Genomic DNA, 21,925 nt, shown 5'->3' on the forward strand with positions numbered 1-21,925 from the left:
GTGGACGAACAAGGCTGAGATTCTAGTATGGGATCATCCAAATGTTGTGCAGTCTATGTATCAATTTGAGGTCCAAGTAAATGGAAGAAGTCCAAAAATCATCTATGAAACATGGTATCAGATTGCTGATGTGCCGTCAGTTGGGTATTTTGACATCAGCATTACATCACATTACGGATGCAGGAGAAGTGAGCCGATGTCAATCCGGTGTAAAACCAAATTAAAAGGTGAGAATCAGCAGGGATCATAACACATTACTGGATGTCTGGTCAAGAATTGTAAATGTTTAAATGATGACTACACTGAATTCAGTTAAAGCAATTTAAAAGTAGGGCGTTATGCATTTTTGCCTTAGGGGTCATTGTGGGATCTTCGGCTGTTGTAAGCGGTCTATTCATAATATGTGTGCTCAGTTGCCGTGAAGTCTTCATCAGGCTCAGAGGTTTCAAAAGGTTTGTATGTTTAGTCCTTTATAAAACCTGTGAAAGAGATCTACCCCTGGCAGAATCTGGAAAAAGTTGAAAATTAAGGTTTATTGTTAATTTAGTCCTCCCCTGAGCAAGTTATTTCACTAAAGAATAATAACAGAATTTCTAAAAATAGGCAAAAGTTTACGTACCTCTGATTGTTAATACTATATGTTGTTACCTCAACAATCAATGAAAATGGTTTTGGTGTAAATTTCTTGTGTTTCATTTATACATCTTATTTTTTCATTCACTAATGTCCTACAAAAGATTTATTTTTTTATAAATATTAGGAAATTATATATTTTTTTACTCCAAAACCATTTTCAGAGGTTTTACACCAACCTGACTTTAAATGAATGGTGTTGACTTTGTGGGCAACACTGAATGTTTCTATCTATTGTAATAGTTGTGTATGAGTCTCTTGATTGTTCTCAATGTAAACAGATGAATCTCAACATCATACAGTTATTGCTGGACATGAGTAAAATATCCAGAAATTTTGAAAAAGCAAAGATTGTGGAGGACCTGGGTGACTGTTTTGAAGATCAGTGGACAGTCTAATGACTCATGACAAACAAGTAATCCACAAACAACTGTGACTAAACATAAAAACTGTCATTGATTGTGAACGTAACATCATACTGTATTAAGGAAAACCTCTGCTAGACATAAAATGTAGCTACTGTTTATTGGTTAACAATAAGTCTTTACAGAGTTTCAAGAAGATAACATGAACACCCATTGTTATATAAAAGAATAATATTTGTGAAATATACATTAATACACATACCCCCATGACATTGTGGTTAGCTTTTGTTACTACATTGTCTAGTTTGCATGACAAAATAAAAAAATTTGGAACAAATTGTAACAAGTGTTTCAAAAGAAGAAATCTTTATGATAATGAGAAGAGTGAGAAGGAGATTCCCTTGTCCAACCTCTCTGAAACAACTGTTCTGATAGAGACATTGTACAAAAATAAAGCCTATTCAAAAGTACCCTGGTCGAATTGTTATTTGTCCACCCTCTGTATGTATTTCTTTTACAACAGTTTGACACGCTATTATGAATTCAGAACGTTTCCGTAACGATGCTCTGCTACCATCTAGTGGTGGTCATGTTAATTTACACCCAAATTGAGCAGTGGAGCTGGTCATTTTGCTTTGTCAGCGTTATCAACCGTATATTTTTTCAGATTATTGGTATTTATTTAGAAAACTAAGTTAAAAGCAAGTGAGACAAAACTTTAAAATTTAATAGAATCACCAAAATATAAAGAGGTAAATAAGGTAGTAAAAAAACTATATGAAATAATATAACAACACAGCATCAGCATGATTTTACAGAAAATGTACATTTTGGGTGAAATTATCATCTTAAATGAATAGGTTAGATATATGATTTGTGCTTAGAACTCAAAGTATGGACCTGCGGTTGCATTTTACCATTTGTTTTATCTTTTGTTCTCTTCAAGCAATATTCAAACAAATAACCATAAATATATTTCAGATAATTAGCTTGCAAATGACATCATATTGTGTTATTTACACCTTTAATCGTGTAATATATCAAGTATTTACAGTGTAATCATGATTTTAATCCTTTTCAGTCATGAAATGCCAAGAACTTTCAGGTCTTGTAGAATCCTTTTGGCTGGGGACTGTGACAGAAGCATTATGATTATTAGTATTTTAGTTTATTTCCATTTGTGTGTTTAGTTTTCCACGGATCACCAGACTTACCTCTTGCAGCAGCAGAATTTGGTCTTTCGTCGCCTGTACATCACCATCTGTTAAGAAGAATCAAAAAACTTTTATTACCTTTTATTATCTACATTTCGTACATTCACCTGCGTAGATGAAAGTTTGCTTGTTTTCTTGACTGCTCTTCTATAGAAATCTTAACTGAGTGAGTACCATAAACGCATTAACCTGCTTGTGTCTGCGAATGCATATGATGATGACAACAAGGAGCAAAATGAAGACCACAACTCCACTGCTGATGGCAACACAAACCCAGATGTCCACTGGAACCTTCTCTGTGGAACAATATATTGACAACATCACATTACACATCGTGCTTCACATGAATCAATTTCTCCTTTTTTCATTTTTCTTACCAACTTTCAGTGAAAATTTTACAAATGTTAGCTTCTCCTTTTTATTCCAGAGTTCACATCTCCATTCGCCATTGTCCTCCATCCTTACAGGGAAGAACAGATTTGCCGGCTGTGGAGTCGATCTGAGAAAGGGATGAGTAGAGCAAGACCGACACATCCAATTGACCTCAGGGGAGATGGTATGAGGTCCTAATGAACATGACAGATTCACCATTTGGCCTTCTTTCAGAGATGAATTAGCAGATGATGAAACTACCAGAGGAAGAAGTTCAGACAGGTTAGGTTAATTATCCAAGACAAGTTTGTATCATTTATTTATTCATATTTCATTCATATCCCCTTAAAGACATTTTTATAGCAGTAATTGTGAATGCATCTACCTTGCAAAACCTCCACCCTGACTTTCCTGCTGAAGGTCTTTTTTTTAAAGACCAGAGTACAGGTATACTCTCCCCTGATCTTTTCAGACACAGGCAGTTGAAGTATCGACAGATTCTTGTCTGTCAGTGTTCTCTCTCGGACGGCGATCTGCGCATCCTTTGTGACATTCCATTTAGCTTGTGAACCGACTATGAGACTGAGAAGAGGCTGCTGGTTTTCATTTCCTTGAGGAGTAAAGGTCCAGCTACCCCCTTGTAGACCACTTTCATTTAAAAGGGTCCAGGGTATTTCAGAGGATAATGAACAAGGAATATTGACTTTATTTTTGACAGCAGTATAAATGGGTTTTGATGGAGAAGGGGCAAGATCTAGAGGAAAATTTAAGTAAAGAGACAAAGAATAAATAATGATATTTCTAATACCCCCGGATCATAAAATGCATGCTCTTATAGCTCCTCACTCTACATCTTATACAATATGATTTGCATATATCGTATGTTCATTGTTCATTTAGAAACGACTCCATGAGAAGTTTAAAAATACAGATGCACAAATAAACGCTTCCAAGCAGTCTTACCTATTACATACACAGTAGTTTGTGCAGTTGCTTCTCTCCCATTATACTGTACTTTGCATGTCCAAACACCACTAGCACACATGGGCACATTTGACACTGAAATATCTCCGTTTGTGCTACGTGTGTCCAGTTCACAATCTGGGTTTTTAGGTTGCACCCATGTGACAGTGAATGAATAGCGTAATGAACTCGTTTCTAGATCAGATTTCAGAATCAGGGTTTCTCCAACAATCACTGCCTGCACTTTGGATACAGTTACTAAAACAGAGAGAAAAAGGCTAAAGTTAGAGAAATATAGAGAAAGTATTGTAATGTATAAACAACGAGTAGAAAAAGTCATGTTGCTGTTTTTTCTTGCATTGTGAGGACCAAATATGTCTGTTAATTAACAAAGTGAATCATGCTTTTTTGTGGACTTAGAAATGCAGAAATGTTTGTATGAGTGGATGGAATATACAGTTTCCATGCATACTGTATAAAAAGTCATAATGTCTATTGAGAGTCAACAGTCTAGGTGGAATGAATTTATATATTAATTTAAAAATGCATTTCTGCTATCATGCAATTCGGTGGTTTGTCTCTAGATGGCACACTACATCTTTTGCATTCTTAAAGGGGACTTCACATGAAAATTTTAATTTTTATCTTTCGGTTATGCAGACATATTGACCACTTTGGATGATGCTGGTTCAACATTGGAACAAAATAACTCCCTGTTTCATTGAATATGCTTAAGGTAAGATTTGGAAATAAAAATAAATAAAAGCAAAACTGGAAGTGCTTTTGGGCCAATGTTTACAGATTGCGAAGTGGTCTATACAGAGTCTTGTTATATGGCTGAAGACCACCACCTTCCCTCCCGTACCCCTACATGGATAAAAAAGCCCACATAAATAAAACCTAACGGAGTATGATTTATTTCCATCACCTATTTGAGAAAAAACCTGATAGGAAAAGAATTAATGTTTTCAACAATCTGTTATTCTATATATATATATATATATATATTCCTTTTGTCTTACCACGACGCAATTTGTAGTTGTTGTTAAACGTATTTGTAAATAAATGTTGTTCACAGCGGAAATCTCCAAAATCAGATTCCTCGACTGGTGATATTTGAAGAGAGAAATCTTCTAGAAAAGAGACCCTTGGTTCCTTTCCTGCAAAGAATAAACATATATGTTTCGTTATATCACAATACTCTGGATATTGTAGCGTGTGCAAAAAAGGTATCAAAAACGTCAGTCTTGGCACCTTGTATTCCACCTTGAGGGTTTTTGCTGATGATGGGTGTCTTTTCTGACCCCCGGAACCAGTTGACGTAAACGTTGGGCGAGTTCTTAAGAGTTCCTCCGTGTGTATCTCGTTGTAGAATAACTTTCCCTCCTGCCTGTGCGTAAATCTCCACGTTTGCTTCTGATAGTAAAGGAACATACTGCTTACACGGACTGCTATTGATTTCTTACTCATTCACATTTTTTTATATGCTAAGCATATTTCTTTTATAAACTTAGGACCTACCTTCGGCCTTGAGAAACCGGAAGGTCAGAAATATTAATATCCAACACAGTGTCATTGTGTTTTGAAAAGAGTAAGAGGTCGATCTGAAAGAAAAGTTTAACAATCCTTATTTCATATACTCGCACAGTAAATGCATCACACATAGAAGCAGTGTGAAAGTTTAGGTGGCTCTGTAAATTATTTATAATAAATGAAAAAAAACTATTTAGATTAAGTAGAATTTAGCATTTCAATTATAATTGTAATTCAAGACAACATATCAATGTTTACATGCATGCTGAGCTCTCGCTATTAAATTTTTAATGCAGCGCCCACCATGTCAAACTATACATCATCATTTAAAAAACTGCCTTAAAAGACATATGAGCAAATGTTATATATTATTTTTATATATTTATGGTATGTTGGTTATGTTTGGTGAGTCCACACTCTAAAAACATTTGATCTAACCCAGCATAGGGTCAAAAGGCGACGAACCCAGCAGGTGTGTTAAATTAACCCTGAAAATATTAATATTTGAGCCAGCAATGGGTTAAAGGGATAGTTCACACCAAAGCAATTCTGTCATTATTTAGTCACCTTAGACACCAAATCTGTACATTGTTAACCTGGATAAGTTGGCAATACTCATTTGAGTTGTAGAGGTTTTTGGTTTAAGTAAGCAGGACTTTCATATTTTGATTACTGTTAAGTTAATGTCAGGGTCTTTCACGACCAGGTTGTGACCGACAAGGAAGAACCCAATTGCAAGGCAGCAGTGAAGGGGTTAAATAATGATAATTTACTGAACACAAAACAAAGACTCTCCTAATTCAGTCTGACGCAAAGCATGCTGGAAATTGAAAATCCTTCTCGACCAATTGTGTTGAATTAACGTGTTTAAATTAAGTAAATTGATTTTTGTTTTTGTCAAAGCTTCAGGTTAATCAAAAAAAATCTTTATAGTTTACTCAAAAGTAAAAAACTGTTTCAGGAACTTCACATATTTTAGTAAGTAGAACATTATATAATATTAAGTTTACATTACTTAATCTGTTTGAGTATTTTGAACATATGGGTTAACTGTTTATAATTGTCTTCGTTCTGATGAACACAGAGAATGATATTTGGAAGAATGCTTGTAACCAAACAGTTCTTGGCCACCATTGACTATAATACTAAGAATTGCTTGATACATTTCTTTGTTCTGTTGAAATCAAAAGAAGATATTTTGAAGAATGTAGGACAGCAAGCAGTTCTGGGGCACTTTTTCTACCATTGTAATCTTTCCTACTGTGGTAGCCAGTGAGGTCCAAGAACTGTTTGGTTACAAGCATTCGTCCAAATATCTTTCTCTGTGTTCAACAAAACAAAGAAATGTAAACAGATTTGGAACAAATAGATTGAGTAACTCATGACAGAGTTTACATTTTTGGGTGAAGTTTCGGAGTATCACAAAAAATTACTTTGTAATAAATTGTAATTATTATTTAATTTATAAGAGGAGCTAGGAGGGCCTTCAAATATTGACAATGGGGAGCTAAGAAAGTTTGAGAACCACTGCTTTAGAGGAAGGAAGGATCTTGTGGTGGGCTCAGATTTTTTGGGTGATTAAGAAACTGTGAGATGTAAGTGAGGGGGAGATAAGAGCTTTGTGGTGGGCTTTGGGTTACAGACACAAAAGAAGACAAGTGCTAGTGAAGAGACATAAAAGAGAAACAGTTAGAAACACAGCGAGAGATTGAAGTCACGAGGTATGCCTGTGGTGGGCTGAGATTGTACGGGGAGAAGATTTGTATCCCTCTAGTTTTCACCTCTTCACCTCCTCCTTTATAACACCCCCTCTCTTCCTCCCTGTTTCCACGAAAGGCGGATTCTCTCCACGCTTACAAGCAGAAAAAAGAACACCACATGTCGATGTTGGTGGTGTACGAAAGCTGGGAGTGTGGTATGTAGTATATCTTACTTCGGCTTTTTATCTCACACTTTGCATGTCTTGTGTGATTTGCACAAATCTCTCTGTTTTACACTTCCTCTGTAACAAGATTTTAACCCGTGTTCTCTTCTCAGTACATTTTCGTTAAAAATGAATAAACCTAGCCTACATTTATTTTAGTTTCATTGGTATTATTTAATATTGCATTGTTTATCAATAGTCAAGTTTTGGGTCGTCGGTCCATTCTGTCAAGGAAAGCAGGGGGGAAAGCAATGCAACATAAACTTAAACAACTTAAAAAGCAACGTAAATAAACTTAAAAAGTTCTATTGAAAAGTTGCTAATTATTTTCTATATCTTTTTTTATGGATGCCAAAGGGTGTCAACTTAAATGTATTTCAATTGGTAGAGCATTGAGTGAACAGCACGAAAGGTCATGGAATTATATAATGCATATTACAGTGAATGCAATGTAAGTCACTATGGATAAACACACTAGATTGAATAAATTCCCAATTTTTATGTATTTTGGTGCAAATTTACTTTCCCTACATCCTCACAAACCATAAACAAAACTAACATTGCGATACAAGCCGCATATATGTTGATTATTTTGAATATCATTGAGCTTTGATTCTTTTTTGGATAGCAAACTAATGTCCAAGGTAAACTATTGAGTCCTAAAGCAAAACCAGAGTTACTGGTATAGGCTATTTATGAACATATGATTGGCTGCGATCTAAATTGTGATATTTAGTGAGAATATTTTTGGGAACCAGGCCCGATACAAGTCTGGCACGGCTGGGGGGGAAGTACATATTCTGGTGAGGCAGTTTATTCCATGCATAACTTTAGCATTTATTCTGTGATTAAATGGACATTTTTAATAGATTTTCTATACAAATTAGGATTTAGTAAGTATTTCAAAAGTAAATAAATTTTCATTATTTTAATTGTCAGCCGGAATTTTTTTTGGAGGTGCCCAAGAGCAATCTTGAAATGCAATGCCTTTCTGCCCCCACAACCTCCCCCAAACCTGACCTTGTTTGGAACAAGCTTTTTTGGGAAAAACTTGATAAGCATTTTAGACTCAATGTACTATTGTCTATACATGAAATAAGTAATCAGTCCACTTCAAGTCTATGGTTAAATCATGAAAATAAACATTAGATTAAAACATACAGTTTTACTGTAGGTATTTATCAGCCATACACAAGATCGTAACACTTCTAGTACTGGAATAAACATTAGCTAACAACATTAGGATATAGCTAGCTCATTACTCAAGTGTTTGAAGTGTAGGCTGGAATTGATGAAAGGATAATATGATAAAAACATGAAATACATATTGAAATGATAAATGAGAAACAGAAAGAGAGGAAAGAGATGCACACAAAGACGCGTAAACGATAGATGTAGAGATAAAGGCAGCAGAAGACTGCACCTGAACATGTAACCTAGAAAGACAGATGATCAGGGCTGTGGTCAGGATGGAGGTTAAACAGCAAACAGAGAGACAGAGAGAGATGAAAGAAAGGAGGGAGTGGTAGTGAGATATCTGTCTGAACTTAAATTACTTGCCAACATGGGCTTGGGTTAAACATGCATTAAAGAATAGAGTTGTAGTCACTATATAGGTTTTTTTTCAATACATTTTAATTGAGAGCGTTTTAATTTATTTGCAATAAAATTTATTTGAAAAAAAAGTCCAAAAAGGATTTTTTCACTGATTTTGAATCTTCGTCATACTAAATAGAATACATACTAAGAGAAACTCCAGATTATTTATTTAAATCTCATTAACTGATCAATCTTAGAGCCTAAAAATTCTATATATCATTTTCGGTTTGCTTTAGCTCGGCATGTTCCAGGACATTATTATTCTGTCAATAGTCCTATATATAATTAATCTGGTCTGTAAACCTTTTTGGTGTTTTTTAAGCATTATCATGAACCAAGATTTTAACAACATGAAATACAGTAGATTCCGCTGGTAACACAACCGAAAATACGGGATGTCATGAAATTTATTTTATGCAATTCCTTTATTTATTTTCACTGCATGTCATACTTTATCAGCAAGGAAACGATAGCTACAAATGTATCTCTTTTTTTATATGCATTGATTAAAAAATGACACTTTATTATTCTCTATTTTGAACTCGTATTAAAGCAACAGAAAGTAGCACAAAACAATTTATAACGCATGTAAATAATTCATAATACATACTGAAAACCATTTCATTACATTTACACCTTTGCATAAATATACTTACCTTAAGAGTAAAACACGGTATCGCTTCTCTTCAAAGTCGTACAGCGGATGTGTTCACTTACAGGCCAAAATATTTTTATTTAACCACTGCTGACGCCTCCCCTCTGTCTGATTGGCCTAAAGGGATTGAAAAAATCCAGTTATTGGCATATGATTGATGACTTATACAGATTTTTTTAACAAACAATAAATACCCACCACTCCGCATGATAAGGGTGATTTCAGGACACATTTTGACATTCATCTCGATATCATAAAGTGTCTAAACAACCTAAATTCACCCTTAAAACTGACCATTAGGAAACCCTTCATATTAAAATGTGCAATCAGATTCTTATGTGGGAAAATAAAATGATGTAACTGTTGCATCCATTCATGAAACTTTCACGTTGGCATCTTGTTATTTACAAAAAGCTTCAATTAATTCAATGTTCAATATTCAATAATTCTACTGTTTTGAGCATTGTTTAATGTTATCAATGTTTTTAGTTGCGTTTTGGCAATTCCAACGTTATGGATGTGACCTTTGCGTTATGAACGTGACATAAAAATGCTCCAAGAAAGAATTTGTTACGAATTTATTGAACCATCTGTTTATATTAACCCTTGTTGATAGAGTCTAAACATAAACAAAAGTCAGTCTATGAACAGATTTTCTATTTTAAAAAAAGGGAAATAAACATGCGTTATCGATGTGACAAAAAAAGGAAGCCGTTTTTGGGGGATGACCAAATTTGTAGTATTTCTGTGAAGTGAAATGTACAATCCTGAAGCAATAATACCCAATAAATGGAGATAGGATGCCTTGTCTTTATAGAATTTTTCGTAGTAAGGTTGACATTTTCACGGAAATGCCCTTTTGTTTTATTTAGATTTTTGTTTGTTTGCATCAATAGATGTCCTTTCGCACTCACGTACATTTTTAAATGTTGCCATGCTCTCCGTTAGTAACTATCATTCTATATTGTTAGATCTATTAATAATATAATCCACTGCATACTAAACTACGTAAAATATGCCGTTGTTACCCTATAGAGCTATTTCTACCTGATCAAACCCCTTAAAATACTTTTGTTGGTGCAACTGACGCAGTCATACCTAGTCAAGTTAAATATTTTTTACTTCAATAACATATGTTCACCTGAATGTGATAGAGCACATATTACACTTTACAAGAAAAAAAAACACTTTTAGATGGCACTGATTTCAAAACCTCTGATTTAAACACTGGAAACTAAAATACATTTTCTATGCTATATTTATTCTTTGAATTGTTCATGGTAGGTACAACTCTATCCAAGCATTTTTGTACAGAATATCATGAGATCTTGTTTAAGAATATTTTTATTCATCTGACACCTGCATGTCTAAGGATCTCGCAAATGCTGGTATACAAAAACATGTAACTGGTTGCAAAGAATTAGGCATTTAAATAAATGTTTTTGAAAAAGCATTGAAATATTTAATCCAAATTACTAGTGAAAAAACATGCATGTAGATTTAAAAAAGTCACTTTGCTCTATTGTATTATCAATTATAAGAAACATTATCGTTTTATATAATGCTTGGAAACAACAAAAAAGAAACCGTAGCATGTAAAAACAACTATAGTATGTGTAAATCTTGTTAATCTAATGATTCTCATTAAATGCATACAAATCAATATTAAAGCTAATAATAGACTGCGGTGGCATATTGTAGGGATTATAAGTATCACTGTCTTAATCCACCTAAAGTTAATATTTCTTTTTTTTAGAAATAATCTTTCTTTCTGCAAGTCATCTTTCTCACACTGGACAGCTTTCAAGATTTGTGCGATACTTTGCAGGCTTTTACAGTCTGCTGCACAAACATTCATACTTTATGCACCGTATTTTGTATATGTTGGTTGTACTGTAGGTTGATTTTTACAGAAACCACCAGAAAAGCACAATTCACTTGCAAAAAAAACTGAAATATTACATGATATTATCTTTAGCATTCACACAGATGGGTTGCAGCGAGTCCAAAGCTATACGCCATTTAAAACTACGGTGTGTTAACAATCGGCAAAATCTCAGAACTCCATTCTAATTAATAACCATCTATGCTGGTATTCGTTCCTGAGACAAACTTATATATTACAGGATGTTTTAATTAGCGTTTTAATTTCAGTTCTAAAAAACAGAACAAACAGTCACACTGCAAAAACAGGGAACTTGCAATTGTCAACTAAGGATAATATTCCACCACACGATTCAGCTATTAAAAATACTAAGTAGATGTAAGCTAATGTAGATGGGCTGATTCCCTCATATTAATATTATAATAATATAAATGGACAAATTCACTACGTTGTTCAGGCAACAAAACATAATTTACTGTGCAGATCAATTGTTTTTTGTAAAACTTGAAATGTTCTCCTATGGAGAGTTCTTTAAAGCAAAACACTTTTTGCTTCGATTGAATACTTTATATTGTGTGGATCGAAGCATCTCTGTTTGTGTACAGGTACATGAGGGAAAAGCGCCAGAGAGAGAGAGAGAGAGCGTTTACTCTCAGGTACGCTAGAGTATCTTTAAGTGCTCTATAGGACAAGGGTGGTTTGTAAAGTAGAACCACATGAAGGTTGAAACAAACATGTTGCCTGCCTTACATCTGTGTCTGAGGTTTCACCTCTCTGTCATTCTCTCTCTTCCTGTCATGCTCTGCTCATCTTTGTCAGAAAAGAAAACTTCAGCTTTACAGTTCATTGTCCTTCAGATCAGCATGCGCCTTAATCTTAAAACTTTGAGGTGTGAACTCTGATCTTGCTATATAAAATCTATGTTCCTACAAAGTTCTAACTGAATGCTAACAAAGCCAAGGTTATGGGTTTGAATCCCAAGGAACACACATAGCTATGATTGAACTGCAGGTGTCTGTTATCAAAACGTGTCTATCTACATTTTCGATTCTCTTTTTCGCTCGCTTTTGGGTTGTTAGGAAAGACCCATTTTAGAGGGATCCCTCATTAGTCACAAAGTCTATGAGGGTTTCAAGACACCAAACATAATCATTACAGAAAGAGCGAAAGAAAGCTAACAAGCAGGAACAGAGGCGGTTGTGGGCGATTTATTTCAATATGTCCCACTCATGTTTTCGTTACGTGCTTCCCCTTCACAAAGTCATTTCTTCTCATTCTATACTTGACTAAAAACTGAGGCTGAGTGATATTCTCTTCATAAACCATATTTAACTTGTACTAACGTGGTTTTAGGAAATTATTTGGACTTTTTTTCTCTTTGCATCTGAAATCTGTCTAGTTTGCTAAAATGAACACAAGCATGTGTTTAGTGAAAGTTTCTCTTAGTATCGGACTAACAGGGAATCCCTTTATAGATCTAAATCCCCAAAACATTACAGTAACTCACACACACCTGCTTACAATGTGTTGACAACACTAAGCCTTGTTGAGGAATTGAAACAGTTAAGGTGAGCGTGGTAAAGCTTAAGATGGATGCCATGAGGAGCGATGCAGCTTTTTATTTTCTTATTTAGGCTTACGCTGCAGAAGTGAAGTTTTTGAAAGGGGGTGGAAAATACATAGAAAGACCAAATGTAGATCTTGGGTTTTCAGTTACAAACCTTTTCCAATCCTCTGTTTAATGAAGTCCTGTAGGTTTGAAATGCAAGTAAGACTAAATGTCAGTGGAAAAAGATAATGAGACGGAGAGAGAGACAGGTTACTGGCATTTGGTCTGATGCTTGTGAAAATGTATTTTTATGTACAGAAGATTAGATCACACTCGAGACAGCAACTTTCGAAATGTAACTGTACTCAAGAAGAAGAGTCTGTTCCATTACGTAATTATATGTTCACGTCATTTTGCTCTTCTATTTTTTTTCCAGTCATCTGAGAATAGACCTGACAAATAATTCACAGAAATACATGAAAACAAAATCATTTTCAGTAATCTGTCGTCAGCAATATTTTTGTCCTTTCCGATAAATGCTTTAATTTTCGAGTGGGATCTGTTCCTCTAAATAAAAAAATATTATACTTGTTTTGTGGCTGAAAACATAACTGCTATTATCCTCTTCACTTAAAAGAGGAAACAATTCTAGGTGCCCACATGGTTGGAGCTAAACGGCAACAATATCCAAATTTGATATTTATTAGGGGAGCAGAGTCCAGTTAGGGGACCCCAAAAGTCCTCCAGCTGATCATGATGATCCCTGGGGTGAATAAATCATCTGAAACCCTCCGTGTCTAAAAGGCATTTGATATTATGTTGCCTAGAAAGGTAAACAGAATGCATCCTCCATATCAGCATACCATCCATAAAGACGTGTTTAGAAAACGCACAAATGCTTGTTTCTTGTTATTTATATTACATGTTCCAGAGTGAAACTTTAAGGGTCAGGTAGGAAAACCCTTTGACAGATTGTGTGGTGTGTGTGGGACAATGCTGAAGTGAGAGGATTAGAAACAGAGAATAATATCTGTATGACACACTGTGAAAGAGGGAATCCTGCTCTCATTATGAAAACCACTCGCTCCTTCTGCAGCATTCAAACACAAAACATAGACTGAATTCGACAGATTATCCAAGCTACCGAACTAATTTTAAGTGATAGTTCACCATAAAATAGAAATCTGCCCTCATCTCTTGTCATTTTAAACCACTCTTTGGCAAAACACAGCGGAAGATATTCTGTAGAATGTTGGTAATCTAACAACGGCGGTATCCATTCACTTCTATTATACGGACACAAAACCAATGCAAGTGAATGGGTATTCGACAGTGATCTTAAAAAGGATTATTGTCATCTTTCGTTTACTATCATAAATGAACGTACGTGCCAACGGATGCTAAAAACTGGCAGGCGACAAACAACACACAATGCTGTCCATAGGCATAAATGTACGATAACAACAAACTTTCTATCTAATCGAACTCTTTGACAGTGATCAAACTCTCTCTTCTGTCTTCTGCTTCCTACTGTCATAATTTATGTAGTGTACGTATTACATTTACATTTACGCATTTGGCAGACGCTGTTATCCAAAGCGACTTACATTGCTTTACCCTATACATTTTACATAGGTATTTGCAATTCCCTGGGATCGAACCCACAACCTTGCATTGTTAACGCAATGCTCTTACCACTGAGCTACAGGAAAGCTGATCCACAGTTTTAATGATTGTTACATTAGAGTCTTGGTTTATTGTCATCCATGATATTTTCATTATTTTGGTAGGCCTATGCGTACAGAAGTCATTACAGTAAGCAGCATTTGTGGTTGTCCTACAACTTTTGTCTCTATAAACAAGGTCAGCTGAAGAACTAAACTTGGAAAAAAAAAGCTTGACCAAAAAATAAACTTTCAGGATTCTGAAGTATTGTTTTATGGGGTTACTGTTGCATGCAAAACAGACAAAATAACATTTACCGTTTGCGTACATCAGTTACAGCTGCTAAATTTTTTGTAGAATTATTTAACTTTTTCCTATGATCCATCACACCATGACAGATTAAAGTCAACAAAACAAGACGAAGCCCCTAAATTTGTGTCCGTTTCATATTCTAAAGCAGGTCATATATTCACTGCGGTCATATAATATTTATTTGCTAGGCGGTATCATACACTGAAAAACACAAATAATTGCATGATTATTCATCACGATTGCTTGTTTTGCAATCAAATTGATTCTGGATTTATTTTTAAATTTTGTCCCAAATGTCTCATTTGGACATTGAATTGACGCATTGTGTCACCAAGTTAGGCTTCTAAAGAAAAAAATCTGTTTAAATATGCACAATTGCAGATGAATATAAATGATCGCATTTTATCTAAATATAAACATGTGCAATCAAAACTAGATAAAAGAATAAAGATGACCCTATCTTATTGTGCCGCGCATTGGTTTATTATTTGTTCATGTGCATCTATAATAACCAGTTTCTCCAGTTCAAAATACAGTGACTTTAAAAAGTATTTTGACCCCTAACCCACACTTAAATATTTTATGGATGTCATTATATTGGACAATGCAATATTACAAACTGTGCCACTTATATTTGAAAAAGCATATTACAAAACATTTAATCTTAAGAACTTTGTCAGATGTAAAATAATAAGAGTGAATATGTAAACTGTTAGAAATAAATATTTTTTTTACTCTTAGTTTGTCAAACATAAGGGAATAAACATACGAATGACGAAAACTACACCTGTGGTTACTCTGCTTAGAAACCTGACGGGGGACTGATCTTGCATATACACAATAAAGACCAGGAATCACTTGGTTAAATGTAATTTAACAAAACAGGCTCAGAAAAGTTAAGTTAGTTATATAGGGAACAATCTTTTATTGAGTTTGAATGTACCGCTGTATATGACATTTGTTGCTATGCAATGGAATACGGCCACTGTATAAAAATAAATCCTGGTATAGATTGCATATAATATGGATTGATTCTCACCAGTGAAACTTAATGGGGAAGGAGGCAAGTGTTTCTTAAAATAAATAATAGTTCATCATTGTTTTGTGCTGAAAATAACATCTTTACGGCACAGCAAGCATCCAACGAAGACCAGTCAACAAAGCAATATCGGCAATTTTAAACCAGTATCAGGATACTTTAACACTAGATTTTTCATCGCAGTATATTGGCGTAAAGTCATGCGTTTTTGTGATTAAGTTTAATGACGGCTTCATGCAAAAACATTAGCTTTTCTGTACACTGTACCTAATTATACATATTGATTAATTTTACAGTAATATCTTTTCCTCTAAACGTTCTGGTATGAAAAAAACTTGATGTTTGGGAAAGAAAACTTTAGAAAAAGTCCGAATTTTACAAATGAGAAAATTCGTGCAAGCGTTTAACATATCAAAGAACAAAAATTTACGTATACAAATAAACAATTAAGCACACAACTAGCAAACACTACTGTGAAAATGGTCAAAATCTTGTGTTTGCCTTAATCCAGTTTTAAAAAGCATGACTCTCGTCAACACTTTAAAAGTTTGTTTCAGCTGCCTGTAGTGAGGCTTTGGCCTACAGAGGAATTTTAACAACACGCAAGTGACCTTCTGTAATAATACGTAATAATACAAATATATGTAATATCTGTTAATGTTCCAAATAAGTTGCTGTGTTCTGATTTTGAAAATGAAATGACAATTGAGGAATGCACATCGACAATCACCGATCACAAGCTTCAATACAACGAACCATTTCAGGACATTACAACGTAATATGACATCCTGCAAAAACAAAATATTTGTCTAAAATATGCATACTCGTACTAAACTCAGCCTATCTAATTCATTTCATAAAGCTTTCTTAATTTTAATACTTTTGAACCATGACCACCATCGTGGTAACATCAGATAAACATCTGAAAACATCAATAAAACGTCATGCTAGAATTTAGAAAACATAATACATTTTAAGCCCATATCAATTTTAAGTTGATCGTAAACAACATTCTACCAAACAAACGTGGAATCCCCATTATTTTGTTGATTATCAACTTCAATTATCTACTTCTACTTCATCGGGTAAAGACAAAAGACCTTTAACTTTAAATACAAGAAAACATGTAGATGCATGAGCTGTAGCAGACCAATAACAGTAACATTGTTAGTGTTTGTAATATCAACACAGCGATACTTACAATCCAGCGCTGAAGAGATGAGAGTGTCTGTGTGTTGTGTTAAGTGATCATACAGCTACACTGACATTTTCTTCCAAACACACTCACTGTCAATCATTCAAACACACAGGAAACTGTGACATGATTTGCGTAGCTCTACAACTCATCTGTCTGTTGATCTTGTTTGTAGTTTGAGTTCTGTTTATTTCTGTCCTAACTGTTACACAGTTTTCATACGTGTTTTTATTTCACTCTACATGTCTGTTTGTATATTTTTGTGTCTATTAGGTATTGATCATGTATTGTGATGTTTATAATCTGTCTGTTGCTGTGTATTGGACTGGATGCAGAACTCTTAAATATGAAGAAAAACTGATTTGTTTTTAATTTTAAATACTTCAAAATTGTTAAATCATTACTTTAATAACAAGTGCAATGTAGTTAATATAAATGCATACTTTATATTCATGCTTGTGTGACATGTATGTATACTGATTTGAGTCATTTATTGCCGTCTGTTTGTTTAGATGTCAGTTTGAAAACAGCTGTATATGTAAATGTGTGTGTGGACACCTGTAACCCAAACCAATTCCAGCTGCACCAGTTTAGCAAAGTCTCCTCTTTAAAGCTATAGTGCAAATGTGAAGAAATAAAGACACTCACGTGCACATGTTAAGAGCATTGAATAATTTATTGTGCAAACAAAAACGGCAACTTTCAAAACATTATGTCATGAGACCTAAATAAACATTTACATTTTAAAAGCAGCACATACTTACAATGTAAATGCACTTAAACTTGATTATGAAAAGGATGCATAGGCCTTTAATGATTTACTCGATTCTCAATACTTATCTCAGGAAACAATTTTTCACGATTTGTTTTTACAAAATTAGCTAAGACAAATTAGAAATGAACAACTGACCTTTTAATACCCTTTTTTTTGTAAAATAAATCTATAGTTTGTCAAATAATAAAACTAAATTGCAATTTTAAAACAAATTCCAAATTAAACAGAAAATAATAATACAAGAGTCTCTTCGGATAGTCTCTGTTGATGCTTTTTTTAAACAGAAATATCAGCGTATCCACATTTACCAAGTTTGCTGTTAAATACATGTTTTGCGATTCCTTGACCATCTCAACCGACTCATCACATATTATAATCGATTTTCAACCTGCTCATGGGGAATCATTACATCCCCAGTCGTTTAATACAGTACAACATTTAACAATCTCATGATTTGTCATCATCTGTCAATAAGCCCAGCGTGACTCCAGCTGTCCACGCTCCAAAAAAAAAATGCTTCTCTCAGTTAAATGATTTAGTTCTGCTGTCTGGGGAGGGGAACTGGTCTTACCTGCATAAATTCTTCCTCTCTGTCATCTTAAAAGGAAAATAATTATGAAACACCAGAATTTTTTAATACATTACTTTGCATTCAAGCAAATTCCAAAATCTTACAAAGATAAAAAGCAGAATGATAAGAACAATTCAACGACAAATGGGCCATTTTGTCAATGTCCTTTTTTCTGAAATAGAGTAAATGTGATGATTTCTATGGTGTAAACACAGTCAAATGAAAAAAAACATGGAATGAAATTATATTTTTATGCTACATCGATGAGAAAAAGTAATAAAAATGTGTAACAGGAATCACTCATGTAGCATCTTTACGGAAGAGTAAAGAAACAAGATGATTTGCTTCTCTACATGGCAGGATTAATGGGTGATTTCAGAACCTGTAACACTGGCAGTTGGCTGTAACATTGGCATTTCTCTGTAACATTGGCAGTAGGTCGTAACATTGACAGTTGTCTGCAGTAAGTTGATGCAATGACCTCAATTGTCCCGCTCGCTTCTACAAAAAAATATAAACATATAAAGGGACTTTCTTATACTTTTTCTTCCACTTTTTCTCTCAATCTCTCTCACCTTTATACGTTTGTTTCTTCGTTGGACAATAACAATCAAGACAATAAGTCCAATGAAAACCATGGAGATTGCTCCCACAGCAATCCCGATCCACAACTGCACATCAAACAGATTTATGGTCATCCATCCCTCACTTGCAGGTGTTTGCCCATTCACACTGGTGTCCACTTTTTTACCTGTTGTTTAAAAATAATTACAAATGGATAATAATGTGGAAGTGCATCATTTGGATTGTGTATGGGATAAAAAGTTGAATATGTAAGATTGTGTAGTATGGTTGTGTTTACTTGAATTGTTGGACACAACTGTCAACGTTGTGCTGGCAGTCAGCTTCGTTCCACCATCAAACTCAACAGTACACACAAATATCCCTTCATCACTGGGCTGTACCTGAGTAAGACAGAAACAGGTGAGAAAATAAATGAATGGGGAAAAAAAAAACAAATAAATATGTATAGTTCTTGCGGATACAAAAAATGTATTCACTTTCATCATCTTGATTGTAAAGTTGGTGCCGAGTTGTCCACTTGTAAATAAAAATCTTGTTGTGTTGTGGCCCATGCACTGTAAGGTGTTATGTGTGTTTTTTAGGGTTGCGGAGGGGATTTCAGGAAGGTGGTCAGCTTCCCATTTCCCATCCTTTATATGTAGAGATATACGTCGAGTAAGAAAACAGGGTAGAACTACGTCCCCTCCTTCATGCACTTCAATAGTTCCTTTGGTCTGGAGACCTGTAGATGTCATTTGCAATGTGCATTACAAAAAAATGCATACGTTCATACACACACTTCACATAATATGTACCACAATATCACTTTTATAATCAATACAATTGGAATAAAACAAGGCTATGAGGTACTCTCACCAACAACAGTCAATGTGATATCTATCTTCAAGTTTTCCACCTTACATGTCCACCGGCCGTCATCATTTAAAGTCAAAGATGTCAGGTGAATTATTTGCTTGCTTTCAGGATGTATTTGACCATCAGGAGGTCTCAGCCACTGTACTTTTGCTTTGGGATCTCCTTCAACATTACAGTGCAACTCTGCATCACTAGACTGGAGAAGTACCGTGACTGGTTTAACGAAGACTGAAAAAGAACCAGTTACAATTACTGTGAATTTCTTGTAAATAAATAAAAAACATGCTTCAGTTTTCCCAATTGCTGTTCTGTCTCACCTGACACCACACGCACAGTATATTCTCTATTATGTGAGCAGGAGTAAGATCCAGAGTCATGTTTATCCAGTCGGGTTATCTTCAAAGTGTTTGTAGTTGCAAGATATTTAGACGGATTTTGTGAATATAAAGGACCTATGAAATGGCAAGTACAGTAATCACAGAGAGCAAATAGACTTGTAAGCGATGACGATGAGCGAATGTTTATTTTTCCCAAATTGTATTCAGAGAGAAAACAGAGAAAATGTATACCCCTCCGTTTAGATCCTGTTTTCCCATTAATATGCATGATGAGAATACTGTTAAATTTCCATTCGACATCACCCTCTGATACACCACACTCTATCAAAAGGTCTTCCCCAGCTGTCTTGTATAACACAAAACATTCTCTGGGGTATACATGAAGGACTGATAAAGACACACATAAAGACAGGGTTTAAAGATAGAGAATGAGCATAAATATGAGTCATCAGAATCTTTCACCACACAAAATAAATCCTGAATGTCGATGTGCAAGCTATATAAAACTTGCAGACAATTTATGGCAGAATAAAACTATAGAATAGTTAAATTTATGAAGTTTTATGCTTACCTAATAGGAGAAAATAGGTATTTTTGAATGTAGACATTCTGTTGCTATTTCACATTTACATTTAGTAGAAGATGCTTTTATCCAAAGCGACTTACAAATGATATAAGGGCCTAAATCTGCATCAAAAATACAAAGCAAAATGATTTTTAAAGCAATGAAACAGAAGTATGATGAGATATCATTTAGAAGGCAAAATACTGGGATAGAAATTATTAAAATTAAAGACATTCAATTTCATGTCTACCATGTCAAGACAAAAGGTTTTATATCGGCTAAGAGACGGCACGTCACAAAGCAGAGCTTTACAGGGTTAATTGCTTTTAAAAACTTGATATTAATAATTAAAAAATATTATTGCTCCGCCACATAAAGTAGTTCAATGTAATATTTCTATGAAATGAAAACAACAAAGTTGTTGCCAGGCAACACACTGTGACGCAGTGATAGATGTAATGCGGTCAGCTGTATGTTTTTGGAAATTGTACAACTGCTTCGAACACAGCACGACCAATTAAAATAAAGGACCAGAACTAAACATTTTATAAATCGTCTTATCTCATAAATAATTGACTGTGTTTTTTATAAGATAGACGACTTCAGTTGACATAAACAATGCTGGTCCAGTAATGATCATCCATGAGAACTTCCTGTTTCAGTTTAACACTGAACAAACGTTTGAACAAAATACGACCAACAGAACTTTAAATAAATGTATATCAGAAATTTTTAACCGAATCAAAATGTAAAACAAATCTGCTTAAAAATTATTTACAACTTTAGGGTTGAAAACATTTAAATATAAAATGAAACCGGAAGTGCTTCTGGAGAAGTTTTTAAAAACATAATTAAGTTTTTTTTTTATAGTCAACAGTTCATTAAATTATTAACATTAAAATGTTTGACTATCATCAGTGTACAGTAAAGGTTTGTGAAATTTTATTTTTAAAAGCACTTCATTAAAAAAATCAAATGTAGCAGATCGAGTGTTGGTATAAAACAGGTGTTGTGGGTTTCTGAAACTCACAAACATTATTTAAAAATGTTTTATCTTTAATTCATTCACATAAAAAGCACAGCATTTAGGTATGATTAAATAATATTAATCATATTTCTACTGTATTTTTATTGTTCCTTTTTCAAATAAATAATCCAAAGCTAAAGCTGATGTATGATGATACTTACATTCAGAATCCCCCCAAACTTTTTGTTGATAAAGTTTTTGAGACGTTCTGGACCTAGTCTAACTTTACACATAGACCTGTGAGAAAGCTATCAAAAGATTAAACCGCACCAGAAGACAGATCGAAAGAAATCAAAAATGTTTTGT

The 21,925-nt window shown here is 34.3% G+C and overlaps 2 protein-coding genes across 3 annotated transcripts; both read right to left on the reverse strand.

The window, feature by feature from the left end:
• Positions 1–1,143: 1,143 nt before the first annotated feature.
• Positions 1,144–16,988, reverse strand: cd4-1 (CD4-1 molecule). Its single transcript, XM_056763396.1, has 11 exons — positions 16,910–16,988; positions 9,260–9,375; positions 5,069–5,151; positions 4,802–4,963; positions 4,570–4,707; positions 3,548–3,805; positions 2,970–3,338; positions 2,590–2,841; positions 2,402–2,508; positions 2,213–2,259; positions 1,144–2,130 (listed from the first exon to the last, which is right to left on the reverse strand). The coding sequence occupies exons 3-11, from the start codon at positions 5,121–5,123 to the stop codon at positions 2,100–2,102; spliced, it is 1,419 nt and encodes a 472-aa protein (XP_056619374.1). The 5' UTR covers positions 5,124–5,151; positions 9,260–9,375; positions 16,910–16,988; the 3' UTR covers positions 1,144–2,099.
• A 615-nt stretch (positions 16,989–17,603) lies between these two features.
• Positions 17,604–21,889, reverse strand: LOC130433494 (tyrosine-protein kinase-like otk). Of its 2 annotated transcripts, XM_056763401.1 has the most exons (9): positions 21,781–21,889; positions 20,599–20,714; positions 20,259–20,414; positions 20,007–20,141; positions 19,690–19,917; positions 19,311–19,555; positions 19,112–19,214; positions 18,825–19,000; positions 17,604–18,750 (listed from the first exon to the last, which is right to left on the reverse strand). In XM_056763401.1, exons 2-9 carry the CDS (start codon positions 20,633–20,635, stop codon positions 18,625–18,627), a joined length of 1,206 nt encoding a protein of 401 aa, XP_056619379.1. In that variant the 5' UTR covers positions 20,636–20,714; positions 21,781–21,889; the 3' UTR covers positions 17,604–18,624. The 2 variants fall into 2 exon arrangements, with proteins under 2 accessions (XP_056619379.1, XP_056619378.1); XM_056763400.1 differs by having other exon boundaries at positions 20,007–20,414.
• Between the last annotated feature and the right edge of the window lie 36 nt (positions 21,890–21,925).

Source organism: Triplophysa dalaica, chromosome 12 (assembly GCF_015846415.1).
Source record: "Triplophysa dalaica isolate WHDGS20190420 chromosome 12, ASM1584641v1, whole genome shotgun sequence".
Taxonomy (NCBI): Eukaryota; Metazoa; Chordata; class Actinopteri; order Cypriniformes; family Nemacheilidae; genus Triplophysa; species Triplophysa dalaica.

What these genes read in the sequence shown, in the direction of transcription:
- cd4-1 (XM_056763396.1), bottom strand. Translation starts at nt 5,123, where the DNA reads ATGACACTGTGTTGGATATTAATATTTCTGACCTTCCGGTTTCTCAAG. An exon ending in AAAATTTTCACTGAAAGTTG is followed by an intron (nt 2,509 to 2,589) that starts GTAAGAAAAATG and finishes ATTGTTCCACAG; the next exon opens with AGAAGGTTCCAGTGGACATC. An exon ending in GCATTCGCAGACACAAGCAG is followed by an intron (nt 2,260 to 2,401) that starts GTTAATGCGTTT and finishes TCTTCTTAACAG; the next exon opens with ATGGTGATGTACAGGCGACG.
- LOC130433494 (XM_056763400.1), bottom strand. Translation starts at nt 20,635, where the DNA reads ATGTCTACATTCAAAAATACCTATTTTCTCCTATTAG. An exon ending in TACCTATTTTCTCCTATTAG is followed by an intron (nt 20,415 to 20,598) that starts GTAAGCATAAAA and finishes TGTCTTTATCAG; the next exon opens with TCCTTCATGTATACCCCAGA. An exon ending in TTACAATCAAGATGATGAAA is followed by an intron (nt 19,215 to 19,310) that starts GTGAATACATTT and finishes TGTCTTACTCAG; the next exon opens with GTACAGCCCAGTGATGAAGG.